At 40.3% G+C, this 26,990-nt stretch overlaps 1 protein-coding gene across 16 annotated transcripts in view; it reads right to left on the bottom strand.

Annotated features, from left to right (window-relative positions):
* ZNF559 (zinc finger protein 559) overlaps nt 1-26,990 on the bottom strand; it is a 56,820-nt gene extending 29,830 nt beyond the window's left edge. For 2 of the 16 annotated variants that reach the window (XM_058426075.1, XM_058426077.1), the window contains exons 1-9: nt 26,770-26,975; nt 26,612-26,674; nt 26,392-26,480; nt 15,564-15,795; nt 14,076-14,174; nt 9,132-9,351; nt 8,563-8,651; nt 7,821-7,947; nt 5,957-6,039 (exon numbers count right to left, since the gene is read on the bottom strand). In XM_058426075.1, the coding sequence (XP_058282058.1) occupies nt 5,957-6,039; nt 7,821-7,947; nt 8,563-8,651; nt 9,132-9,159 (327 nt within the window). In that variant the 5' untranslated portion in view covers nt 9,160-9,351; nt 14,076-14,174; nt 15,564-15,795; ... (1 more) ...; nt 26,612-26,674; nt 26,770-26,975. Of the gene's footprint in view, nt 1-3,310; nt 5,440-5,956; nt 6,040-7,820; nt 7,948-8,562; nt 8,652-9,131; nt 9,352-14,075; nt 14,175-15,563; nt 15,796-16,641; nt 16,746-26,391; nt 26,481-26,611; nt 26,675-26,769 lie in introns of those variants that run through there. The other 14 variants (XR_009209181.1, XR_009209179.1, XR_009209191.1 and 11 more) reach the window with 14 other exon arrangements.

The following is a 26,990-nucleotide window of genomic DNA, read 5'->3' as shown; positions in this document are numbered from 1 at the left end:
CACCAAAAGCAATGGCAACAAAAGCAAAAATTGACAAATGGGATCTCATTAAACTAAAGAGCTTCTGCACAGCAAAAGAAACTATCATCAGAGTGAACAGGCAACCTACAGAATGGGAGAAAATTTTTGCAACCTACTCATCTGACAAAGGGCTAATATCCAGAATCTACAATGAACTCAAACAAATTTACAAGAAAAAAACAAACAACCCCATCAAAAAGTGGGCAGAGGACATGAACAGACACTTCTCAAAAGAAGACATTTATGCAGCCAAAAAACACATGAAGAAATGCTCATCATCACTGGCCATCAGAGAAATGCAAATCAAAACCACAGTGAGATACCATCTCACACCAGTTAGACTGGCCATTATTAAAAAATCAGGAAACAATAGGTGCTGGAGAGGATGTGGAGAAATAGGAACACTTTTACACTGTTGGTGGGACTGTAAACTAGTTCAACCATTGTGGAAGTCAGTGTGGCGATTCCTCAGGGATCTCGAACTAGAAATACCATTTGACCCAGCCATCCCATTACTGGGTATATACCCAAAGGACTATAAATCATGCTGCTATAAAGACACATGCACACGTATGTTTATTGCAGCACTATTCACAATAGCAAAGAGTTGGAACCAACCCAAATGTCCAACAACGATAGACTGGATTAAGAAAATGTGGCACATATACACCATGGAATACTATGCAGCCATAAAAAATGATGAGTTCGTGTCCTTTTAGGGACATGGATGAAACTGGAAAACATCATTCTCAGTAAACTATCGCAAGGACAAAAAACCAAACACCGCATGTTCTCACTCATAGGTGGGAATTGAACAATGAGAACTCATGGACACAGGAAGGGGAACATCACACTCCGGGGACTGTTGTGGGGTGGCGGGAGGGGGGAGGGACAGCATTAGGAGATACACCTAATGCTAAATGACGAGTTAATGGGTGCAGGAAATCAACATGGTACATGGATACATATGTAACAAACCTGCACATTGTGCACATGTACCCTAAAACCTTAAAGTATAATAAAAAGATTTTAACTCAAAGTGCATCATGTACTTGTACCACAAGTACAACATATTATATTAAATATATTGTAATACAATATATTTGTATTACATGCCCTCAAATTATGACAGGGCTATGTCCTGATAAACCTATTGTAAGTTGAAACTATCATAAGTTGACAATTTGTAATCGCATCATAAATTGAGAAACGTATTGAATGCATAATGTGTTTGCACCATTGTAAATTAAAAACAATACTAAGTCAAACTCTCATAATTGGGAACTGTATTTATGTTACCTCTGTTAAAATGAAATGTTTTATTATATATTTAAATGTACAGTATATTAAAATATTAATATATCAAATACACTAATAGGTTTAATATTAAATATATTACAAATTTTAAACTCTCAAAATTCAATAAAAATTGCAAAATCACATGATCGTGCCAGTGCACTTCAGCCTGGGAGACAGAGCAAAACCCTGTCTCTATTTAAGAAAAACAAAAAACAAAAAACAAAGCCAATATAAACAGGCAAAAGATTTGAACAGACTCTTCCTCAAAGGCTTAAAGGCCAGTAAGCATGTGAAACCATGTAAAACATCATTAGTCACTGGGGAAATGCAAATTAAAACCATGAGATACACTGCACACCTATTAAAATGGTCAAAATAAAAAAGACTGACCATACCAATAACTGGCAAGGATGCAGAGGAATTGCAACTCTTATACACTACTCATGGAAATGTCAAATGGCACTACTTGAGAAAGGTTTAGTAGTCTCTTAAAAACTTAAACATACACTAACATATGATCTGATCATTCCACTCTTAATTATTTAAAGAAACAGAGCATATGTTAAAAGAATAATCGGCATATGGGTGTTCAAGGCAGTTTTAATTGCAATAGCCAAAAGGCAGAAATAAGACATGGATAAATAGCTTGTGGTATGCCTTGCAATGGAATACTATTCAGCAATGAAATGGACTCTACAACATAAATGGATCTAGAAATTATCCTGAACGATGCCAGACTACATGATTCCATTTATATAAAAACTGTACATAATATAAAGTCGTCTATTCTAAGAGAAAGCAAATCAGTGGATCAGGAGAGTGACAGGCAGGGAAGGGTGAGGAGAAGAAGAAATTATAGAAGGGCATGAGGAAACCATCTAGTTTGATAGGTATGTTCATTATCCTGATGGTGTGTATGTGTCCAAACTTAAAGTGTATGCTAAAAACATGTGCAGCTTATTACATGGCAATTATACCTCAAACTTACTGAAAGAACCTGCCTCAATAATTCAAACCACAGATTCTCAGCAACAGTGAAAAAAGATCATTAAATGTACACTTCACCAAAGACTCATAAGCATATGAAAGTGATGTTCAACATCATTAGTCTTTAAAGACACATAGAAAGGCAAACTTAATTTATTTGGTTTTCTTTGCTGGCGTCAATTTTCTTTTCTTTTTTTTGAGACAGGGTCTCATCCTGTTGCCCAGGCTGGAGTGTAGCGGCACGATCAGGGCTCACTGCAACCTCTGCCTCCCTGACCAGGCTCAAGCAATCCTCTCGCCCCAGCCTCCTAAATAGCTGGGACTATAGGCACAAACCACTACACCCAGTTAATCTTATTCTGTCAAGATGAGGTTTCACTATATTGCCCAGGCTGATCTTGAACTCCTGGGCTCAAGTGATCCTTCTGCCTTGGCCTCCCAAATTGCTGGAATTAAGGTGTGAGCCAGCATGCCTGGCCAGTACCAAATTTCTTGTATGCAGTAAGTAAAAACTTGTACCCTCAAATGTTCCTCAATTCCTTATTCTTATAACTAAGTTTTTCATTAAAAAACCCTGAGGATATTTTAATTTTTTTTTTCTTTTTTTGAGACAGTCTCACCACATCACCCAGGCTGGAGTGCAATGGCATGATCTGAGCTCACTGCAACTTCCGCCTCCCGGGTTCAAGCAATTCTCCTGCCTCAACCTCTCGAGTAGCTGGGATTACAGGCACGTACCACCATGCCTGGCTAATTTTTGTATTTGTAGTAGAGATGGGGTTTCACCATGTTGGCCAGGTTGGGCTCGAACTCCTGACCTCAAATGATCCACTCGCTTCGGCCTTTCAAAGTGCTGGGATTATAGGCATGAGCCACTGCACCCAGCCCAAAATTGTTTTAAAGACTAGTGAAGTGTAGTAGTGACAAATGGGGGAAAGAATGGAACTCCTAAATAATTAAGAGTTCCATCTGTAACTGTGAACAATCGAGATAACTCAGGATCTTCAAACCAGCTAGATATTTATTTTTATTAATAATATATACCTCTTTAAAACATGTATATTTACCAAAAGCATTCTGATATGGCATTCCTCTAGTGTGACTTTTTGCGTGTAAATTAATACAGCCTTTTTGACTTTCCATACAGTCAGCGTTCCTCTTCAGTGTGGATGTTTCCTAATGACCAAGTTCAAGGGCTTTCCAACATCTCTTTCACTCATGGGACTTCTCAATGTGTGCTTTGACACGTTCCCCAAGTGGAAGCTAAAAACAAAGAAGAATCTCCACACATCTTACATTCATAAGATTTTTCACACTTGTGAGATCATAGTTGAATATTAAGGTATAAGGCAGAGCAAAAGGTTTCAACACATTCCTTACATCCAGAGGACGTTCATTTACATCCAATGTGCTCACAAGCTCAGTAAGGCCCGAGGAAAATAATGAAAGCTTTTCCACCTTCCTCACATTCATAGCATTTCTCTCCAGCATAAGTTCAAACAGACTCAGTAAGACATAAGCATTGACTGATGGTTTCCTACGTTCAGTTTGTTTCCTAGGATGCACAGACACATGACTAGTAAGTAAGGCCTATGGAAGGAGCCAAGACTTTCCTACATTCCTTACATTCGTATGTCTTCTCTTCTACTGGAATTGTTGAAATCTGAGACACCAAGGAAGGCTTCCCACATTCCTTATGACTGTGTACATTGCCACTATGAATGAGTACATGTTCAATAAGTGTGAGGAAGTAGTGGCTTTACCACATTCTTTCCAAGTATCAGCCCCAATTTACACACATTCAGTAAGGCATGAGGAATTACTAAAGGTTTGCCCACATTCCTTATATGGTTTCTCCACACTGTGACTTCTTAGATGTCGAATAAGATATGTGGACCGAGTAAAGGCTTTCCCGCATTCCTGACATTCAAAGGGCCGTTCACCAGTGTGAGTTCTCATGTGTACTGTAAGGCCTGATGAGATAGTGAAGGCTCGCCCACACTTTTGACATTTATATGGCCTCTCCCCTGTATGTGTTCTTTTATGTTGACTAAGGTGCGAGGAGTATCTAAAGGCTTTCCCACATTCCTCACATTCAAAAGGCCTTTCTGCACTGTGACTTCTTAAATGTCGAATAAGAAATGAGGATCGAATAAAGGCTTTCCCACATTGTTGACAGTCATAGGGTTTTACACCAGGATGAGTCTGCATGTGACTTTTAAAGCAAGAGGAATTAATAAAGGCTTTTCCACATTCCTTACATTGATAAGGCTTCTCACCAGTGTGAGTTCTCATATGTACAGTAAGATGTGAAGAGTTAGCAAAAGCTTTCCCACATTCCTTACATTCATAAGGCTTTTCTCCAGTGTGAATTCGCCTGTGTTTTATAAGACCTGATGAATCAGTGAAGGCTTTCCCACATTTGCTGCACTCATATGGTTTTTCTCCAGTGTGAACCCTTATGTGAATGCTGAGTTTTGAGAAACAAGTAAACTCTTTGCCACATTCATTACAAACATAGTGTTTCCCTCTAGTTCTAAGTCTTATATGTTTAGCAAGATCTGGGGAATAAGCAAAGGCTTTGCCAAATTTCTTATGTTCTATAGGTAACACTCTACTGCGAGTTCTTAAATGTTGAGTAACATATGAAGACTGAGTGAAGGGTTTCCCACATGCTTTACATTCACAGAATTTTTCTCCATCTTGAGTTTGCATGTGTACAAAAAGGCCTGTAGAATGAGAAAAGGTTTTGACATACTCTTTATGAGTATATGGTCTCTCTCCACCATAAATTCTTACACATTCTCTGAGGTGTGAGGAGGAAGGTAAGCCTTTTTCACAGTCACTGCATTTATATGGTTTCTCTTGAGTGTGAGTTTTCTTGCAAACAAGATGTAGATGTTGGCTGAAGGCTGTTTCACATTGATTACAGTTAGGAAGTTCCTCTCCAGTATCAGTTTTCTTGTGTAAAGTAAAGGTAGAGGGTTTTGTGAAGGCTTTTTCACAGTGATTACGCTCACAGGTTTTCTTTCTAAAGTAAGTTCTCCTGTGAGTCTTAAGGCATGAGTGTTCACTCAAGGCTTTTTCACATTGGTTAAAGTCAAACAGTTCCTCTCCAAAATGGTTTCTCTCCTGTTGGTGAAAATTAATGATGATTCATACAAGTTTTCCAAATGTATTTCATTCAGATTCTCCCTTTTACTCTGAATTCTGTTATGCATGGAAAATAAGTTAATATAATTGAAATTGTTTGTTCCTGCCATTTTCATTGCAATGCATGGTTCAGACCTGAGTGTTTTCAAGTGGAACAAAGTGACTGCAGGAAGTTCTGTTATATTCTTTACTTTCACAAGACTTCTCAATAGAGCTTAGCTGATAATGGCCCAAGAGTGAATTATTTATCAAAAACATCTGAGGTATCTATATGGGAATGTTTAGTTGAAAGAAATATGTAAACAAATATATTCTGAGGGATGTTTAGAGTGTTTGTCAAACTCATGATCCATAGTCTCTCCAAGAGACAAATTATTTTTGGGTGAAAAACACTAGTCTCAAATGTCTCAAGGTTATTGTGCTGCTTTTCCATTTTATGGAATTTCCAATCTTCCTCTAACATGGAAGGCAATAAATTATACCTTCTGAATCTTACCATTTCCACCACACTGGATGTTTTCCTCTGCAAAAAATTCTGCTGAGGTGCTGACCATTTGGTATTAATACGACTCTCCCAATCTGAAATAAGATGAAAAAAATTTTAAGTTCTTAGAGAAATAATGATTTTTAAAAGGGTGTTAAAAATGCAAGACTAGTGTGTAATGTAGTTTCAAACACTGGCTTGAAATATAGTTTGTATTTTTAAAGAAAGGGAAACAGAAATTGAGAAATTTGGATGTAATAAGAGTCTAGCAACAGTAACGTACTGAGGTCAAGTTGGTAGGTGATTCACTAAGAAATGGTTCTCTAGGCTGGGTGTGGTGGCTCACGCCTGTAATCCCAGCACTTTGGGAGGCCAAGACAGGTGGATCACAAGGTCAGGAGTTTGAGACCATCCTGGCCAACATGGTGAAACCCGTCTTTACTAAAATACAAAAAAAAAAAAAAATCAGCCGGGCGTGGTGGCATGCACCTGTAGTCCCAGCTACTCGGGAGGCTAAGGCAGGGGAATCGCTTGAACCCGGGAGGCAGAGGTTGCAGTGAGCCGAGATTGCACCACTGCACTCCAGCCTGGCGACAGAGCAAGACTCTGTCTCTAAAAAAAAAAGAAAGGAAAAGACAAAAGAAATGGTTCTCTAAACATTGAGACTTTATAGTGAACAAAAAAGAGGTACAGCCAGGGAAACAAAGTTGAAAGGAAATGGATACAGAGCTAAACGCAAATCATAAATTTAAAGGAGAAATGAGATAGATCTTAATGTCAGGGCAAAAGAAAGTTTCCAAGATGGATAAAGTGAAAGAGAAAGAGCAGTTAAGGTACCCAAGTAACCTCAGAAACCAATTGGCCTTGATATTCTCCCCAAAAAAGTACACTTTCAAAACCTTCCTATTTAACATTTATAAACAGACTGCACCTCTCATAGATCAGCGCTGTTTCTCACAAATAATCACATCTGTCTTTTCTCTCATCTTGGAGAATTTTCTGCACTGTCTTTAACTCTTCTTGTTTCACCTGAAAAGTCAAACTATGTTTGCATAGCTAGTACCCTGCTCTCAGCGAAAGATGAATGATGTCAGAATGTGCAAGCGACGGCCGGGCACGGTCGCTCACACCTGTAATCCCAGCACTTTGGGAGGCCGAGGTGGGTGGATCACGAGGTGGGTGGATCACAAGGTCAGGAGATCGAGACCATCCTGGCTAACACCGTGAAACCCCATTCCTACTAAAAATACAAAAAAAAAAAAAAAAATCAGCCGGGTGTGGTGGTGGCTGCCTGTAGTCCCAGCTACTCGGGAGGCTGAGGCAGAAGAATGGCATGAACCCAGGAGGCAGAGCTTGCAATGAGCCGAGATCACACCACTGCACTCCAGCCTGGGCGACAGAGCGAGACTCTGTCTCAAAAAAAAAGAAAAAAAAAGAACATGCAAGGGATAACAAATGCGTCCCATGAATTAAGGCTAAGATTTTGCTGTTTGGGCATTCTGAACCCTCTCAGGTATAACTCAAACAACACAATGTTCGTGACAAAAACTTTCAAGTGAACCTAAACTGCAAATACTCTTTTCTCATTCACTGTGCACCAAAAGTACTAGCAATCCTTCCACGAAACCCAGGCTCAAGCTCATATACATATTCAAGAAGCTCTAAGTCTTTTATTCATGGAGAAAACAAAGCCAGAACAATGAACAGATCTTCAATTTCATCAGAAAAATCACTAGGCAGTAAGGTCTATGAGATGGAAACAATGTTTCGCCTGTTTATCAATGCAGCCCATTAACAAGCAGAGTCTAGAATACAGTTACTTAAGACATATTTGTTCCAGAAAAAAACTAAATGAAAAGAACGGTACCAGCCTTACCTACTGCAACTAGATTCTTATAGTTCTCCAGCATCACATCTCTGTATAAGTTTCTCTGAGTTTGATCCAGCAAAGTCCACTCCTCCTGGGTGAAGTCCACAGCCACATCCTCAAAGGTCACTGAGTCCTAAACCATCACACACATGCTGGCGTCAGGCAAGTACATTCTCCACTACGTTGACTGGAGAATGAGGGACCTTGTCTTGGCATGCCTTGACAACTCTTTGGTCTCCTATCACTTGATGGTCCTCACTTTCTTCTCCTCTGTCTGTACATATTCACTGGTGATCTCATCTAGTCATATGGCTTGAAGGGCACCTCTTTCACCTAACTGAATATATTTCAGCACAACTAGATTGTGACTTCTTCTTATTGTTCTCTATTGACAGGTTTTAGCACAATCCTGAATACATTATAGACACTCAAATAAATGCTCCAGTGACAGCACAAATTCTGAGAAGCACATGTGCATTCTCTCCCTGTCTATCAAAGCAAAATGAAAACATACAGTCACCATGGATGACAGTCAGACTGAATTAGTAAACACTGGGATAGCAGGATCATTTCCCTGTGAAATCTGTTAACCACGTGAGAGGCCCTGTGGTCCGAAGAAGTTTGATGAGAGATGTGGTCCCTAAGCAGACCCTCTTTGCTTGCAGGGGCTCTGTTCCACTAGGAGAAAACACATCTACATGGTAGGAAGAAGCACATGCTTCTACAGAAAAAGCGATTTCCAACTTACCTGAGAGTAATTTGTCAACCACCCAGCCACCATCCTTTCCTCTTCAAATTTTGCCTCATGAAGACAGAAAACGTCTTGAGAAAGATGATCTTGAGAAGAAGAAATAAAACCTGAGAATCCAGGCTGCTGATAGCTTCCATACTCACAAGGCAAGAAGCCACCTCATACTAATGCTAAGTGGACACACACACATTGTTATAATAAAATGCCTAAGCAGCCTGTCTCACCTGAAGCCAGAAAATATGCTTCAGGCTTTGATGACCAGGAAAGACAGTTGAACAATCCCATTTTATAAGGAATAAAAAGTCCAGAGAAGTTAACATTTTCCTTCTTATTTGCCAAAAATGAAACTCATCATGTGATTAAGCAGAACCTCTTCCACAAAAGCCTGCATACTTACTCCTCCTTCCCAAATCCCAGGATTTAGACCACAGAATATTCACGTCTACTTTAGCCTCTTCTAGGTATCTCAAAAGCAGGGCCACTTAGACCCTAAACCCTAATCACAAGACAAGCTGTTCACAGACTGGTTAAAGCAGGGTCTTGAAGGACCATCAACACGGACTTACCACAGAGGGAAAGATCAATGGCCAGCATCCTGTGAGTCTAACAGTGAAATGTGCCTGAATATCTTGTTCCCAAAGTCTCTTCAAGACACTGTCTGAACTTATGGGCAGGTCAATCTCCATTCCTCTTGATTAAGTAGTAGTGGGAGTCTTGCCTCATACTGTCAATCTTTAAGCAACAGGCATTACTCATCTGTCATCAAGCACCATTCATTAGCCATCTCTGCAGAAGATGAAGTTGTTCACGTGAATGCCACTACAGTATTATGCCACGTGGACTTAAATAACAACAAATGCTGTTTACCTAGTACCCATGTGCCAGAAACAGTGGTAGGGTAAGTTCATATAATTATCAAAGCAGTTTTTGTTACTATCATATTAGTTGAGGAAACCTAGGCTCAGACACTAATTGACCCAACGTCACCAATTAGAAAGTGTGAGCCAGGATATGAATACAGGTTACTCTGACTCACAAACCTAAACTCCTGAGGTTCTTCTTATTCTCCAATGTGACCATGAGATCGTCATGAAATGATGTGTGGAAAGGTTAATTCAACAGGCCTGGGTTGCCCAAACCCTGCACTCTCCTGAGAAACATCTGTCTTCAGGACTGACACTTGGCTCAGTTTGTGAGAGATAATCTTTTAGCTTATGGAACAGCTTGCCTGGTAAGTGTATATTTTTCTATGGTTGAGCTATTGAGCCAAACTATAGTAGTGTGACCAGACTGTGTATGCTAACAATATGACTTATGCTGATGGCCTGTTTTTGTATGCCTGAGGCTTCTGGCAATAATGCATGAGTTTGAACTGTTGAGGGGCTGGCATAAGTGTATGAAGTAAGTCATTCAGGTGCTGTATGCCTACGGGACTAACCCTCAGTAAAATTCCTGGACACCAAAGCTCAGGTGAGCGTCCCTAGATGGCAACAGTTTGCACGAATACTACACACTTTTACTAAGAGAATTAAGCACTGTCCATGTGACTACATGGGAGAGAACTACATGGGAGAGAAGCCCAGTTTCTTCCAGACTTCATTCATCGTTTCCCTTTGCAGATTCTAATCTGTACCCTTTTATTGTAATAAACCATAACTGTAGGTTTAATAGCTTCTGAGTCCTGTGAGTGCTTCTATCATTGAGCATGAGGGTGGTGGTCCTGAGGACCCCCAACACAAATGGTTTATTGAATTTAGACATCTTTAGCTCCTCCAGCTGGCAAAGTCATGTAGGCCAGGTGGCTTCCCTTCAAGTCCTTATCTCTGGCTTATGCTTTCATTCACTCTGCAAACATTTATGAAGGACCTTATCTTTGTGAGGTAATATACTAGACACTTAGGATAGAGCAGTCAACTATACAAAAAATGTCCTAGACCTTAGGTATCTTACATTCTAAAGGGCTAAGCAGATAGTAAACACATAAATAAGATTTTGTGTTTTTTTTTGAGATGGAGTTTCGCTGTTGTTGCCTAGGCTGGAGTTCAGTGGCGCAATCTCAGCTCACTGCAACCTCTGCCCTCCCGAGTTCAAGCAATTCTCCTGCCTCAGCCTCCCGAGTAGCTGGGATTACAGGCATGTGCCACCACGCCTGGCTAATTTTGTATTTTTAGTAGAGACAGCATTTCCCCATGTTGGTCAGGCTGGTCTCGAACTCCTGACCTCAGGTGATCCGCCTGCCTCGGCCTCCCAAAGTGCTAGGATTATAAGCGTGAGCCACTGTGCCTGGCCATAAATATGTATTTTGTCAATTGGTGACAAGTGCTATGGAAAAAAAGTAGATGAATAGATAAGTAATATCCTCCACCTCTCCTACCACACACACATATAAATGTATATTTACAGACTCAGAACTGGTTCTGGCAAGAAAATAGAAGAAAATAACCATAAGACACTTGAAAACTGACATCTGGCTTGCCTAAAAAAGTGACACTCAACTTTTTATCCAAAGCAATAGAGTAATACTAATGGTTCACTAAAGAAACTCAGAATATGGCTAAGGCTAATGCCTAGCTGTAGCCAATTAAGTAATTTATTTACTTTGCTTCCACATTCAGTCTACAAAAGCCAGCTGTGCCTGCTGCTACAGCAGAGCCCCCTGAACCTCTTCTGGTTTTGAGTGCTGCCTGATCCACGAATCCTTTAATGCTTAACTATTACATTTATCTAAAGTTTTTCTTTTAATATCCATAGGTCCTAGCAGAGGGTAGAAAATGTTTGGGGTGTGGCTCATGCCTGTAATCCTAGCACTCTGGGAGGCCAAAGCAGGCAGATCACTTGAGCTCACAAGTTTGAGACCAGCCTAGGCAACAGGGTAAAACCCCATCTCTACAAAAAGCACAAAAATTATGGTGATGCATGTCTGTAGTACCAGCTACTTGGGAAGCCGAGGTGGGAAGGTGGCTTGAGCCTGGGAGGCAAACGTTGCAGTGAGCCAAGATCACGCCACTGCATGCCAGTCTGGGAGATAGAGCCAGACCTTGTCTCAACAAAAAAGAAGAAAAAGAAAAAAGAAAACGTATGGGATGGATGAAATGCTGAAATCACACATTGTGCAAAAGTTTGTCTATTTTATACTTTTCTGGGAGTATGGGGGAGACAGGGCTGCACTCTGTCCCCAAGGCTATAGTGCAATAGTAGGATCAAGCTCACAGCAGCCTTGAACTCCTGGGCTCAAGCAATCTTCCTGCCTCAACTTTCTGAGTAGCTAGGACTTCAGGCAAAAGCCACCACCACACCTGGCCAATTAAAAAAAATTTTTTTGGTAGAGATTGGTGGTGGGGCTGGAATGGAGAAGGGGTTCCTCACAATGTTGGAAAGGCTGATCTTGAACTCCTGGGCTCAAGCGATCCTCCTGCCTTGACCTCCCAACGTGCTGGATTACAGGTGTGAGCCACCATGACCAGCCAATTTTTTTTTTTTTTTAGACAGAGTCTCGCTCCATCGCCCAGGCTGGAGTGCAGTGGCGTGATCTCGGCTCACTGCAAGCTCTGCCTCCCGGGTTCACACCATTCTCCTGCCTCAGCCTCCTGAGTAGCTGGGACTACAGGCGCCTGCCACCACACCTGGCTAATTTGTTTTGGATTTTTAGTAAAGAAGGGGTTTCACCGTGTTAGCCAGGATGGTCTTGATCTCCTGACCTCGTCATCCGCCCACCTCAGCCTCCCAAAGTGCTGGGATTACAGGCATGAGCCACCGTGCCCAGCCATGACCAGTCAATTTTATACTTCTAAAAAACCTATCTCTTAGGCTTACTGATCACTTTTACTTTTTTTCCCATTAAATGTTGCTTTTAGTGTTATTATGTTTTCTTTATATTCATTTTGCTAATCTCTTTCAAACACTTGGAAATGACATCTGAATTTTTTAAACATTTAATTGAAATATATTCACAAAAGTGTAGAATTACAAAGGTATAATGCATCATTAATTTCTACGCCTTGATGCACACATGACACATCTAAGTCATTGCCCCTCTTCCCAAATGGAAACTATTCTCACTTCTAACGGTACAGATTAATTTTGTCTGTTTTTAAACTTTATAAATGAAATAATCTATTTGTTTATGTCTAGCTTTTTTGATTCAACATTACGTTTATGAGTCATCCATACACTGTTGCACATAGCTATAGTTATTTTCCTTTTACCTAAAAGCACTCCATAATACAGGTTGAGTATCTCTAATCTGAAAATCTGAATTCCAAAATGCTCCAAAAAAACCTTTTTGAGCACAGATATGATACTCAAAGGAAATGCTCACTGGAACATTTTAAATTTCTGAAGTATAATGCAAATATTCCAAAATCTGAAGAAATCTGAAATCCAAATGACTTCTGGTCCCAAATATTTCTGATACTTAACCAGTACAGCATGGTTTATTCATGTATTCTTGTAGACAGACATTCGAGTTGCTTAATTCTGGGCTATTTCAAATTATGATGTTATATGGTTGCATTTAAAGGTATATCCTTACGTTCAAATTTGGAACGCAATGCCAAACTGTTTTTCAAAACATATTTCTACTTTATACACTAAAAGTATACACAAACTCTAGTTTCTCTAAATTCTCTTCAACATTTGGTATTGTAACTCTTTTTGGATTTAGCCATTCTGATACATGTGTAGTGGCAGATTTAATTTCCATTTGCCTGATCACTGATGAGGATAAAAACTTCAATTTTTCATGTTTCTTATTCATAGTACAGTCAGTTTTGTGAAGAGCCTGCTCAAGCCTCTAATTTTTCTATTGGATTGTTTGAATTTTTGGAATTAATGTGTAAGAGAGTTCTTAATATATTTTGGATATTAGCCTTTTTTTGTCAGTTACATACGTAGGAATTATCTCCTCTTATTCTCAGGCTTGTTTTTGGGTGGGGGTGGAGGACAGGGCCCTGTTCTGTTGCCCAGGCTGAAGTGCAGTGGCACAATCTTGGCTCACTGCAGCCCTGACCTCCTGGGCTCAAGCAATCCTCCTGCCTCAGCATCCCAAGTAGCAAGGACAAGAAGCATGTGCCACCATGTCCAGCTAATTCTTTAGTTTTCTGTAGAGATGGGGTCTTGCTATGTTGCTCAGGTGGGACGCAAGTGATTCTCCTGCCTTGGCCTCCTCAAGTGCTGAGATTACAGGTGTGAGCCACTACGCCTAACTTCCTTTGGATTTATTTTTAATTTCATTAAAAAAAAAAACTAGGGAATTTGGCAGCATATAGTTAAATTATACAAGCATTTACCCTTTGACTTAGCAGTCCCATTTCTAAAAATCCTCCTGGATGTATAACTCTACAAATATCTATTTTTAAAATTTTATGGCTGGGCATGGTGGCTCATGCCTGTAATCCTAGCACTTTGGGATGCTGAGGTAGGTAGATTGCTTGAGTATAGCCTAGGCAACACATGGTGAAACCCTGTCTCTACAAAAAATACAAATATTCGCCAGGTATGGTAGCACTCACCTACAGTCCAAGCTATTCAGGAGACTGAGGTGGGAGGAACACCTGAGCCTCGGGAGGTCAATGCTGCAGTGAACCGTGATCTCGCCACTGTACTCCTGCCTGGACAACAGAGTGAGACCTTGTCTCAAAAACGCAACAAAACAAAAACCAAAATACATTTTCTCATACATTCATATTAGAATGTAGAACTTCCAAGGGTTGATCCTTCTCTCTTAAAACACAAGCCACATAGCTACAAAATCATACCTTTTAAAAACACATCAGAGAGCCAAGAATGCAGATAAACCTAAATAATAAGCTTTGCTAAGAAGATACCCATGATTTTTCTCAATCTTGGATGAGTGATGAGAGAAGGAATCTGCCACACATGAAGGTATAAAGAAATCATCATTAAATCTTACCAAAATTTGACAGCAGAGTGTGGGCTGATTGACCACATTAGAATTCTGAGACATCTCAGTTACAGAATTCACAGTGATGAATCCACCACAGACTTTCACAAGTCTTCACCTAATATTAGACCATAAGTATATCAAATGCTGGGATAAGGCAGGATCACTGAGGTGCATGTAGCCTCCCTGATGACCAAGGCAGCCATCCCCAAAGGCAAGTGGCAGGGCAAAGGGGTGAAGATAAATCCATTTAAGGCACTCTGGGCCCTCAGCTATCACATGCTGGTTGCAGAGCAGACTTAATACAAACCCTTAGTAAAATTTTAGCAAAATGAATACAGTGATATATATATATGTGTATACATGTATGTGTGTATATATATATATATACATATATACATACATATGTATACCTCTATTTATGAAGAGATAATACATCAAGTTAGAACATATCCCAGAAATGCCAAATTGATATTCAAATGTAAATTAATTTAATGCAACATATTAGCAGGCCAGAAAATCAGATGATCTCATGAGATGCAGAAAAGGAGTTTGACAAAATTCATTAACCATGATTGTTTTTAATGAAGTTCAATAAGCCCAAGAAAAATTTTCAGCCTAATAAAGGCCATCTACAAAAATGCCAAAGCTAACATTATACTTTAAGGTGACAAAAACGATTGCTTTTTAACTGTATTACAAATGAATAACAAAACCATATTGAAAGATAAAAATAACTCATCTAAATGAATTTGGAATACAGTATTTTGAACATATAATCTAAGCCTAAATATAAATGACACGAAAATAACTCAGTTAATAAATTTGTTTTCCACAGGGGTCTGAATTAGCAATTCAGAACTACTTTATTTGTATTTTAAGATTCGATAAGTAATATATCATAGAGAACGTCAGTAAAATGGCAGAGTAGGAAGCCCTACTTCTCTGTTCACTCATGGAAACACATAATAACAACACTGGAACCAAAATACCTTGAAAAGAAATCCATAATCAAGCTAATAATTACAAGCAAGCCCAGAGGAGCACAAACTGGGAGCAGTTGCATTTATATGGGTAAGAACAATTTTCAACTTACCCTCATCAGCCCTTCTCCAAAACCAGCTCAGCTCAGTTGCCTTGACTGATCATTTCTTCATAGGAAGAAGTGAGATTGGCTACTTGACCTCCTGACCTCTCAGAGGGTTCTCCAAGGGGCTAGTAGCCATCTTGCCTCATACTGAGGCGCTGATCATCTAAGAAAGAAATGAGGCAGACATCCTCTTACATCTGCTCTGTATGACTGAGAAAAATCACAAACGGAGGCTTTTCTGTGGAGAGAGAGAGAAGAGAAGGTGTACTTGTCATCAACCTTATGGTATACTCCTGTAGGGGTCAGTCCTGATCTTGTCTCATACGGAGCACTGCTAATGGATGAAGGTCTTTCCCAGTCAAGACTAAGCAATAAAGACTGAGAGAAATACCTACACTTCAATGCACAGACAGCAAAGCAAACCTACAAATAGCATGAAGAATCAAGAAGAAACTATGACACAAAGGAAGAAAACAAATATTCAGTAGCCAACCCAAAAGAAATGGAGACCTGTGAATAACCTGAGAAGGAAGTCATAATAATCATCTTAAAGATCAGTGAGTTAAATTACAGCAGAGATACATAACTATATGAGGTCAGGAAAATAATACATGAATGAAGTGAGAAATTCAACCCAGAGACTGAAATGAAAAACAACAAAAGAGAAATAGTGGAGCTCAAGAGTACAATAACTGAACTGAAATATTAACTAGAGGGGTCCAAGAGCAGATATCATCAAACAGAACAACAAAATAAAAAATAGATTATAGTCAGTCAGAGGAATAAAAAGAAAAAACAATGAAAAAGAGTGAAGAAAGCCTAAAGAACCTGTGGAACTCTGCCAAGTGAACAGAAACATTAAAGAAGTTACAGAGGGAGCAGAGAGAGAAATGAGCAGAAAGCCTATTTAAAGAATAGCTATATATTTTCCAAATCTAGGGAGACAGAGGCACCCATATTCATGAATCTCAAGGCCCCCAAAAAGGTTCAACTGAAAGAGATCTAAACTGAGACACATTATAGTGAACTTGTCAAAAGTCAAAGACAAAGAGATTTTGAAAGCAGCGAGAGAAAAATGACTTACTACATACAAAGGAATCTCCATAATACTACCCATTGATTTCTCAGCAGAAACCTTGCAAACCAGGAGAATGGCATATTCAAAAAGTCATCAATCACAAAGGAAGACTGCAAGAGAAGACAGGAATAAAAGAACTACAAAACAGCCAGAAAACAATGAACTAAATGGTAATAACAAGTCATCATCTATCAACAATTACTTTAAATGGATTAAATTCCCCAATGAAAAGACACAGAATGGCTGAATATGGTTAAAACAAACAAACAGGTGGGGTGCAGTGGCTCACACCTGTAATCCCAGCACTTTGGGAGGCTGAGGCAGGGAGATGATGAGGTCAGGAGTTAGAGACCAGCCTTGCCAATATGGTGAAACCCTGTTTCTACTAAAAATACAAAAATTAGCCAGGCGTGGTGGCAGGCGCCTGTAGTCCCAGCTACTCAGGAGGCTGAGACAGAATTGCTTGAACCCGGGAGGCGGAGATTGCAGTAGGCTGAGATCATGGCACTGCACTCTAGCCTGGGCGACAGAGAGAGACTCCATCTCAAAAAAACTAAACAAGATCCAACTATCTCCTGGCTACAAGAGACTCATTTTAATTTTAAGGGGCACAGACTAAATGTCAAGGGCTAGAAAAAGATATTCCATGCAAATGATAACCAAAGGACAGCAAGAGCCCCTATTCTTACACCACACAAACTAGACTTTAAGACAAAAATTGTGACAAGAGACAAAGGTCATTATATAATAATAAAGGGACCAATTTATCAAAAGGATATAAAAGTTTTAAGTACATATACACCAACATATTTAGGGAGCTCATAATACATAAAGCTAATATTAATGGATCTGAAAGAAGAAAAAGCAATATGATAATAGTAGGGGACTTCGATACTCCACTTTCAACAATGACCAGATCATCCAGACAAAATATTAATAAGAAAATTGTGACCTTGAAAAGCAATATAGATGAAATGGATGTAGAAACAGAACATGCCATTCAACAGCAGTACAAAATACATTCTTCTCCAGCACACAGGAGAATATTATCCTGGAATATTCTCCAGGATAATAAAATGTTGGGCGACAAAACAAGTTAACAAATTTAAGAAAACTGCAATCACAAAAACCATCTTTTTTGAAAATAATGGTATGAAGCTAGAAATCAGTAACAGGCTAAAAACTGGAAAATTCACAAATAGGTGGAAATTAACCAGTATTTGAACAACCAAGGGTCAAGGAATAAATTAAAATAGAAAACTAATAATTATCTTGAGACAAACAAAAATAAAACTTACATATCAAAACTTACCGGATGCAGTTAAAAGAAGTTCTAAGAGAAACCTTTATAGCAATACATACTTATATTAGACAAAAAAAGGTATCAAATCATCTAATTTATGCCTCAAGGAATTAGAAAAAGAACGAAGCCCAAAGTTAGAAGAAAGGAAGGAAATAATAAAGATTAGAGCAAAAATAAATCAATGAAATAGATACTAGAAAACAAAAGAACAAAACTGAGAGCTGGTTTTTTTAAAACAAGTTAAACAAATGGAGAAATCTTTACCTACGGTAATTAAGAAAAAGAGAAGGAAAACTCAAATAGGATTATAATGAAAGAAAGGGACATTAAAATGGATGCCTCAGAAAAACAGAGAACCAGAGGAGACTACCATGAACGCTTACATGCCAACGAATTGGAAAACCTAGAAGAAACGGACAAATTCCTAGAAACACACAACCTATCAAGACTGAATCATGAGGAAATAAAAAATCTGGACAACCAAAAACAAGTAAGGAAATTAAATCAGTAAACAACCACCCTGCACCAACAGGACCAAATGGCTTTACTGGTGAATTCTACCAAACATTTAAAGAATTAATGGGCCACGGCTGGGCGTGGTGGCTCACGCTTGTAATCCCAGCACTCTGGGAGGCCGAGGCGGGTGGATCACGAGGTCAGGAGATCGAGACCACGGTGAAACCCCGTCTCTACTAAAAATAGAAAAAAATTAGCCCGGCGTGGTGGCGGGCGCCTGTAGTCCCAGCTACTCAGAGAGGCTGAGGCGGGAGAATGGCGTGAACCCGGGAGGCGGAGCTTGCAGTGAGCCGAGACTGCACCACTGCACTCCAGCCTGGGCGACAGAGCGAGACTCCATCTCAAAAAAAAAAAAAAAAAAAAAAAAAAGAATTAATGGGCCAGATGCGGTGGCTCACGCCTGTAATCCCAGCACTTTGGGAGGTTAAGGCGGGTGGATCACTGGAGGTCAGCGGTTAGAGACCAGTCTGGTCAACATGGTGAAACCCTGTCTCTACTAAAAATACAAAAATTAGCCAGGTGGGGTGGCGGGTGACTGTAATCCCAGCTACTGAGGAAGCTGAGGCAAGAGAATCGCTTGAAGTCAGGAGGCGGAGGTTGCAGTGAGCCGAGATCATGCCACTGCACTCCAGTCTAGGCGACAAGAGGAAAACTCTGTCTCAAAAGAAAGAAAGAAGAATGAATGCCAATACTTCTTAAATTCTTCCAAAACGCTGAAGAAGGAAGACTTGCAGACTCATTTTATAAGGCCACCATTACCCTGATACCAAAGCCAGACAGGAAGCCTTCAAGAAAACTACAGGCCAATATCCTTGTTGAATGTAGATGCAAAAATCCTCAACAAGGCCAGGTGTAATGGATCATGCCTGTAGTTCCAGCATTTTGGGAGGCTGAGGTGGGAAGATTGTTTGAGCCCAGGAGTTCGAGACCAGCATGAGGAACATAGTGACACCCCATCTCTACAAAAAGTTAGCCAGGTGTGGTGGCACACGCCTGTGGTCCCAGCTACTTGGGAGGCTGAGGTAGGAGGACTGCTTGACCCCAGGAGGACAAGGCTGCAGTGAACCACGACTGTGCCTCTGCATTCCAGCTTGGGAGACAGAGTGAGACCCGGTCTCAAAAACAAAACAAACAGAAAATCTCAACAAAATAGAAGCAAACTGAATTCAACAGCATATTAACATCATGTAGGATTTATCCCTGGGGTTCAAGGATGGTTCAAAATACACAAATTAAGCAATGTGACACACCACATTAATGGAATGTAGGACACGGTTCTTATAATCATCTCAATAAATGCAGACAAAGCCTTGACAAAATAAAACATCTTTTCATGATAAAGACCTTCAACAGGCCAGGCATGGTGGTTCACGCCTGTAAACCCAGCACTTAGGGAGGCCAAGGCGGGTAGATCATTTGAGGTCAGGAGTTTGAGACCAGCCTGGCCAACATGGTGAAATCCCGTCTCTACTAAAAATACAAAAATTAGCTGGCCATGGTGGTGTGCATCTGTAATCCCAGCTACTTGGAGGCTGAGGCACAAGCATCATGTGAACCTGGGAGGAGGGGCTGTAGTGAGCAGAGATTGTGCTACTGTACTCCAGCCCAGGAGACAGAGCGAGACTCCCATTTCAAAAAAAAAAGACTCTCAAATTTGTGTACAGAAGGAATGTACCTCAATATAATAAAGGCCATATGACAAGCCCACAGCTAACATCATATTCAATAGTGGGAAGCTAAAACCTTTCCTTTAAGATCAGGAACAAGACAAGGGTGTCCAATCTAATGACTTATGTTCAACACAGTACCAGAAAACCTGGACGGAACAATTAAGCAAAACAGAGAGAGAGAAATAAAAGGCATCCAAATTGGAAGGGAAGAAGTAAAATCAATTATTTACAGATGACATGATCTCATATACAGAAAACCCAAAAAACTCCACCAAAAACTGTTAGAACAAGCAAGCAAATTTACTTTTTGTTGCAGGATACAAAATCAACATACAGGCTGGGCATGATGGCTCACGCCTGTAATCCCAGCACTTTGGGAGGCCGAGGCAGGTGGATCACAAGGTCAGGAGTTCGAGACCATCTTGGCCAACATAGTGAAACCCCATCTCTACTAACAATACGAAAATTAGCTGGGCGTGGTGGCATGTGCCTGTAATCCCAGCTACTAGGGAGGCTGAGGCAGGAGAATCGCTTGAACCCAGGACGTGGAGGTTGTGGTGAGCCGAGATTGCACCACTGTACTCTAGCCTGGCCACAGAGCAAGACTCTGTCACAAAAAAAAAAAAAAAAAGCAAACAAAAACCAATATACAAAAATCAGTTCTGTTTCTATACATAGATAATAAACTACCCAAAAAGAAATTAAGAAAAGAATTCCATTAAAATACCATTAAAAATATGTAGGAGTAAATTTACCTAAGGAGGTAAAAGATCTGAAAACTATAAACACTGATGAAAAAAACTGAAAAAGATAAACAAAAAGATACCCAGTGTTCATGTATAGGAAAAAGATTAAAGTGTCCATAGCACCCAAAGTGATCGACAGATTCCATGCAATTCCTATCAATAGTCCAATGACATATTCTTCAGAAATAGAATAAAAGCTGAGATTTGGATATGATATCGTGGTTTTTTTTTCTGTAAACTTTTTTATTGTGGTAAAATACACAGAGTATTTAATATCTTAACCATTTTCAAGTGTATAATTCAGTAGCATTAAGTATATATGCTTGTACAATCACCACCATCACCCTCCAGAGCCCTTTTCATCTTGCAAAACTAAAACCCTAACACCTATTAAATACGTCATGGTTTTAGGAGTATATACCAATACATATAGGCAGATATAAATGTTTTGGTGTGTGTACAGACACACACATTTCCCAGATGTGTCCACTCTGAGGGTCCAGAAGAAATAAGCACACCTAATGCCCAGATCTTGGTTTATGAATTTCATTCTCCAATAAAAGGAACCAGAGTTCCCCAGAGATCAATTCCAGGTCTAGGGCAAGGAAAGAACAGGATGAGCCTGAACACTGCCAGAAAGTAAAGAAATTCTCCAAAAAGGATGGGAACATGTCAAAAAAAAAAAAAATGCAGAAATCAACTTAAGGGAGTTCCCAATAACCAAGTCTGGGACATTCTGAGCAAGAAAATAAAAAATAGTGGTAACAGCCACCGGCCTATACTGATGTGAAGTAATTTAATAAAGGGAAGAGAAAGAAAAGTTGTTTTTTGCAGAATTCCAATAAATACAGAAGATATGACTGGAACAGAAATTCATAATTTGGAAAAATAGCACAATAATAAGTATTACAGGTCATAATTACCAATGGATACTAAAATAAGTGGGCATATAGTAGGATGAAAACACAGTATTTGCCTAGTCTTGAAGTATCTCCCTATTACAAACTTTTTAATTACACAGAGTAAGATATTAACTTTACAGTGGGGAAAAAGTGGAAGATAACATATTAAATGTGAAAAACAAAGATTCTCAAACTAAATACAAAAATCAAAAACTATAAAAAAATTAAAAACTATGGCACCGTATATGCTCAAGGCCATTCCATTTATGAAACAGGAATAATAAACTATGATTTTTAAAAAGCTGTATTGGGTAAGCACAGGAATAAAAAAGAAAAGTTTAAAACTTAAAGCCTCAAACCCCAAAAACAAAAAAAAACGCCACTGTACAGTTACCACAAAAGGAACAAAGCAGTTCTAATGACTTTTTTGAGTTACTGTTGCTTTTTTACTCACTGTGAAACTTTGTTCTCTAAAATCAGTTATTAGAAATTTGCTGTTTGAAATTGTATCAGTAAGAAATATCAGAAAGACTGAAATATCCCACTTTCGCCTGGAGGGTTTATGTAATTTTTTGACACCAAGAAGTAGTATCAATTTACAACCCAGGTGCTGAATTTCAAATAAAAGATTTCTGACACAATATTCCACATCTACTCAAATTTACTGTTTCCAAGGAAATGTGACCCTGTGTTGTTTGCATCCAGATACGATGCTGACTCCTTTATACAGCCCTACTTTGCACTGAGACTATCAAAATGCTGCTGCATTTAGGCCGGGCGCGGTGGCTCAAGCCTGTAATCCCAGCACTTTGGGAGGCCAAGGCAGATGGATCACCTGAGGTCAGGAGTTGAGACCAGCCTAGCCAACATGGTGAAAGCTCATCGTTACTAAAATACAAAAACTAGCCAGGCGTGGTGGCGGGAGCCTGTAATCCCAGCTACTCAGGAGGCTGAAGCAGGAGAATCACTTGAACCCGGGAGGTGGAGGTTGCAGTGAGCCGAGATTGTGCCACTGCACTCCAGCCTGGGCAACAAGAGCAAAAACTCCGTCTCAAAAAAAAAAAAAAAAAAAAGGTTAATTCAAAAAAGCAAATCTTAAAGTGTAAAGACAAACAAGCCTAATAGTATGTCAAATTGATAACATAACCACACAGAGAAAAAAACTGAGTTCAAACAAACGTTTTAACTTTATATCCTTAGTAAGGACAAAAAGAAATACAAAGAAACTCAATACTAAAAGTAACAGTTGGTAGTAATACTAGTCATCTGGCAATGTTGCTAAAACAAATAATATATGAGTGTCATTAGGAGTCAAGGTCTTTATTAGTAAGAGGTGAGAGATACAAACATAAGGAAAAACAAAAAATCTCTTAAGTTTGTAATGGGGATATGAGCATAAATGTATGATGTAAGAAAACACATATTCTAGATGTCCACTGTAAGGCCACAGACGTCCACTGTGGGTCTATCACACAGACCTTAGTGTCTAAAAGGAACATGACTTTTTGGAGCAATCATTGATTCGAAGTCTGTAAGAGGAAAATACAAAGTGAACTGGGGTCTGATTTTGCACTCAGATTAGTAGAGCTGTGTCACAAGACACAGAGCCAAATTTAAAAGATTACCTTTGGTCAAACTTGGGACAGTTTGAGCATCAATACGAATGACAGTAATTGATTATAATACAGTGAATGAAAAGAAAAAAAACTAGAATAAGTTATGACATTCCAAAAAAGAAAAAAGTATAGAGGGCAGTGAAAGTGGTGAAAGAAAGCTCCTCTTCACCTAAGACTGTCAGATAAAGAATGGAGGAAGAACGACAAAACTAGGAAAAAAAATTGTTAACTTCTCAATGTAAAAACAGGTTCAGGAGAAGATAAATGAGTGATGTTAAAGCCACTGGGTGATGCCAGGTGCGGTGGCTCATGCCTGTAATCTCAGCACTTTGGGAGGCTGAGGCGGGAGGATCACCTGAGGTCAAGAGTTCGAAATCAGCTTGACCAACATGGTGAAACCCCGTCTCTACTAAAATTACAAAAATTAGCCAGGTGTGGTGACGCACATCTGTAATCCCAGCTACTCGGAAGGCTGAGACAGGAGAGTCACTTGAACCGGGGAGGCAGAGGTTGCAGTGAGCCAAGATCACGCCACTGTACTCCAGCCTGGGCGGCAGAGCAAGACTCTGTCAAAACAACAACAACAACGACAAAACAAAAACAAACAAAAAACCACTGGGTGAAAGGCTGTTGGGGAACAGATTATTCCCCTGTGGCCAAAGTATCACTTATAGATTACTGTAAGAAAAAAGTGACTATACAGAGATGAGTACCTTGACCAAATGCTTAGCATCACTAACAAACTTGTAGTATGTGACCACTGATAGGATATAATATGAAGCCCAGTACATTGCCTAGAAAATGGAAGCCTTGGATCTGGCCAGTCTAACTCAATAGCCACTAGCCCCATGTGGCTAGTGCAACTGAGGCAATGAATTCTTAATTTTATTTACTTTTAATTCAACTTTAAAAATAAAATTGTTATTGAAAAACTTTTAAGTATGTTTGGAACAACCTGGGTTTGTTAATCTACTTTTTCAACAGTAAATTTTATAAACTCTAAATACAGATCAAGAATTTCTAATCAAAATTAGCTGTAAGTGTAAAATACGTGCAGGATTCCAAAGACTTAGTACAAAAAAAGCGTGAAATGTCTCAGTTTTATATTGACTACACTAGTCATTCATTTCACAAATTTGTATTGATAACTGGATATGCTGCATTTTTAATATATTAAAAATGATTTCACATATACATTTAACATTTTCTAATTTGGCTACTAAAATTTTAAAAAATTACATCTGTGCCTTGCATTATATTTGTATTAGACAGTACCACTCTAACCCCAACATCCACAAGAAATACAGGACACAGGTAAATCAAATAAAATCACAGGAAAGCATCATTGCACGAGAACGCCAGCATTTTACATGATAATGCTCCTGAAATCTTCAAAGGCCAAAATTTTATTTTTAAAAATTCAGGTGAATGGCGGGGCATGGTGGTTCACGCAGTACTTTGGGAGGCCCAGACTGGCAGCTCACGAGGTCAGGAGTTGGAGACCAGCCTGCCTCTACTAAAAATACAATTAGGCGTGGTGGCACACGCCTGTAATCCCAGCTACTTGGGAGGCTGAGGCAGGAGAATCGCTTGAAAGCGGGAGGCAGAGGTTGCACTGAGCTGAGATCACACCACTGCACTATAGCCTGGGACAGACCGAGACTGCGTCTCAAAAAAAAAAAAAAAAAAAAAAAAAATCAGGTGAATATTCTAGTTAAAAACAGATTTAACAGATCTAAAAACATGCAAACAACCTGGCAACTATAATGGTGACTTTTGGACAGCTGGGGAAATTTGACTTGATTTGGGGGTGGGCATGGACAATGAAGTCTTGTTTTAAGCTTGTCTTCACTTTTAGGAGGTATATGAGATACAGGTTTAAGATTAAAGGGGAAGGTTCATTCACTTCCAATTTAAATGGCTCATCATAAAGTATATATAGAAAAAATAAACAAATCTTAACAAATAGTGAATATAGGTTAAGGGTTAAAGACATTTGGGTTTTTGTTTTGTTTTGTGACAGAGTCTCGCACTGTCGCCCAGGCTGGAGTGCAATGGCGCGATCTCGGCTTACTACAACCTCTGCCTCCCGGGTTCAAACGATTCTCGTACCTCAGGCCCCTGAGTAGCTGGGATTACAGGAGCCCACGCCCGGCTTATTTTTTGTATTTTGAGTAGAGACGGAGTTTCACTATGTTGGCCAGGCTGGTCTCAAACTCCTGACCTCGTGATCCACCAGCCTCAGCCTCCCAACGTGCTCAGATTACAGGCATGAGCCACCACGCCCGGACTAAAGACATTTGTTTTACTCGAGCTACAGACGTTCTCTAGATCAGCATTTTTTCTTTTTGAAACAGGGTCTCACTCTGTCGCCTAAGCTGGAATGCAGTGACGCAATAACAGCTCACAGCAGCCTCGACCTCCCATGCTCAAGTGATCCTCGCATCTCAGCCTCCAAAGTGGCTGGGACCACAGACACCACCATGCCCGGCTAATTTTTTTATTTTTAGTAGACAGAGGCTTGCCCTATTTTTTCCAGGTTGGCATCAAATTCCTGGGCTCAAGGGATCCTCCAGCCTCAGCCTCCCAAAACGCTGGGATTACAGGTGTGAGCCACCTTGCCCTGCCCTCGGTAAGACTCTCAAATGAGTAACTGGGAGAAAACCCACCTGTCAAAAGTTATCTTCGCATTCATTATCAATTCAATCCCTCCTGCTAGTAAATCAGTCTGCACCGTGTTCCTAGGGACGCCCTCCTGTTTTGAGGCTCTGGGGGAATCTACATGGCGCTAGGGTGAGATCGAGGTGATGGCCTGGAACCACAGTTGAGCAGTACTGCGTTTTTCCTCGGTGGTAAATTTTACATTTATGTGCATTCATCCACTCATGCATTCAATGGTATCAGATCCATGTGCTCCCGAACAACCTGAAAAGGTTTCTTTCCACCTCGATACAACTTAAAGGCCCGACACCCACAGCCAGAACAAGTGTATGAAGTCCTCACCGAGACACGACAGAATTGTCAGGTTGGTGAGGCCAGGAGGACGCCAAGCAAAAGTCACCGTGAACAGGAAGGCAGAGATGATGTTCCTTCTGGAAAAAAGGCACAACGCTGGATGTGGAGACTTTTCTTTTCCATTAGAGATGGTGGGGGGGGCGGGGGCGGGGTCTCCCTCTGTTACCCTGCCTGGTCTTGAACTCCTGGCCTCAAGTAATCCTCCTACCTCAGCCTCCCAAAGCGCTGGGGATGACATGCGTGAGCCGCCGCGCCCGGACCTATGAGGCTTCTGCAGAGGGGAGCAGAGAGAATGGAAAAGCCGTGCCCCCCGCCTCCTCCCGGGCGGAGGCCCCAATGCAGCCGCCTCGACCCCAGAGGACAGACCTGACTGTGGCTCTCAGAGGAGAGGCCGCGACTTGGGGGCGCCCACAGGATGCTCGAACTGCCCGACAGTGCACGGGACAGGCTCCATTTCACTGGCGCCTCCCCTTTCGACCCTCCTACTCCCGCGTGGCCTCACCGGGGAAGGACCGGACGCCGCCCAGAAACGAAAACTTAGCTCAGACGCCGGCGGGAACGCGAGGTTAAGATGGCGGCCGTTACGC

This window comes from Hylobates moloch, unplaced genomic scaffold (genome assembly GCF_009828535.3).
Source record: "Hylobates moloch isolate HMO894 unplaced genomic scaffold, HMol_V3 SCAFFOLD_12, whole genome shotgun sequence".
In the NCBI taxonomy this organism is placed as follows: domain Eukaryota; kingdom Metazoa; phylum Chordata; class Mammalia; order Primates; family Hylobatidae; genus Hylobates; species Hylobates moloch.
This window is presented reverse-complemented; position numbering and strand designations above follow the sequence as displayed.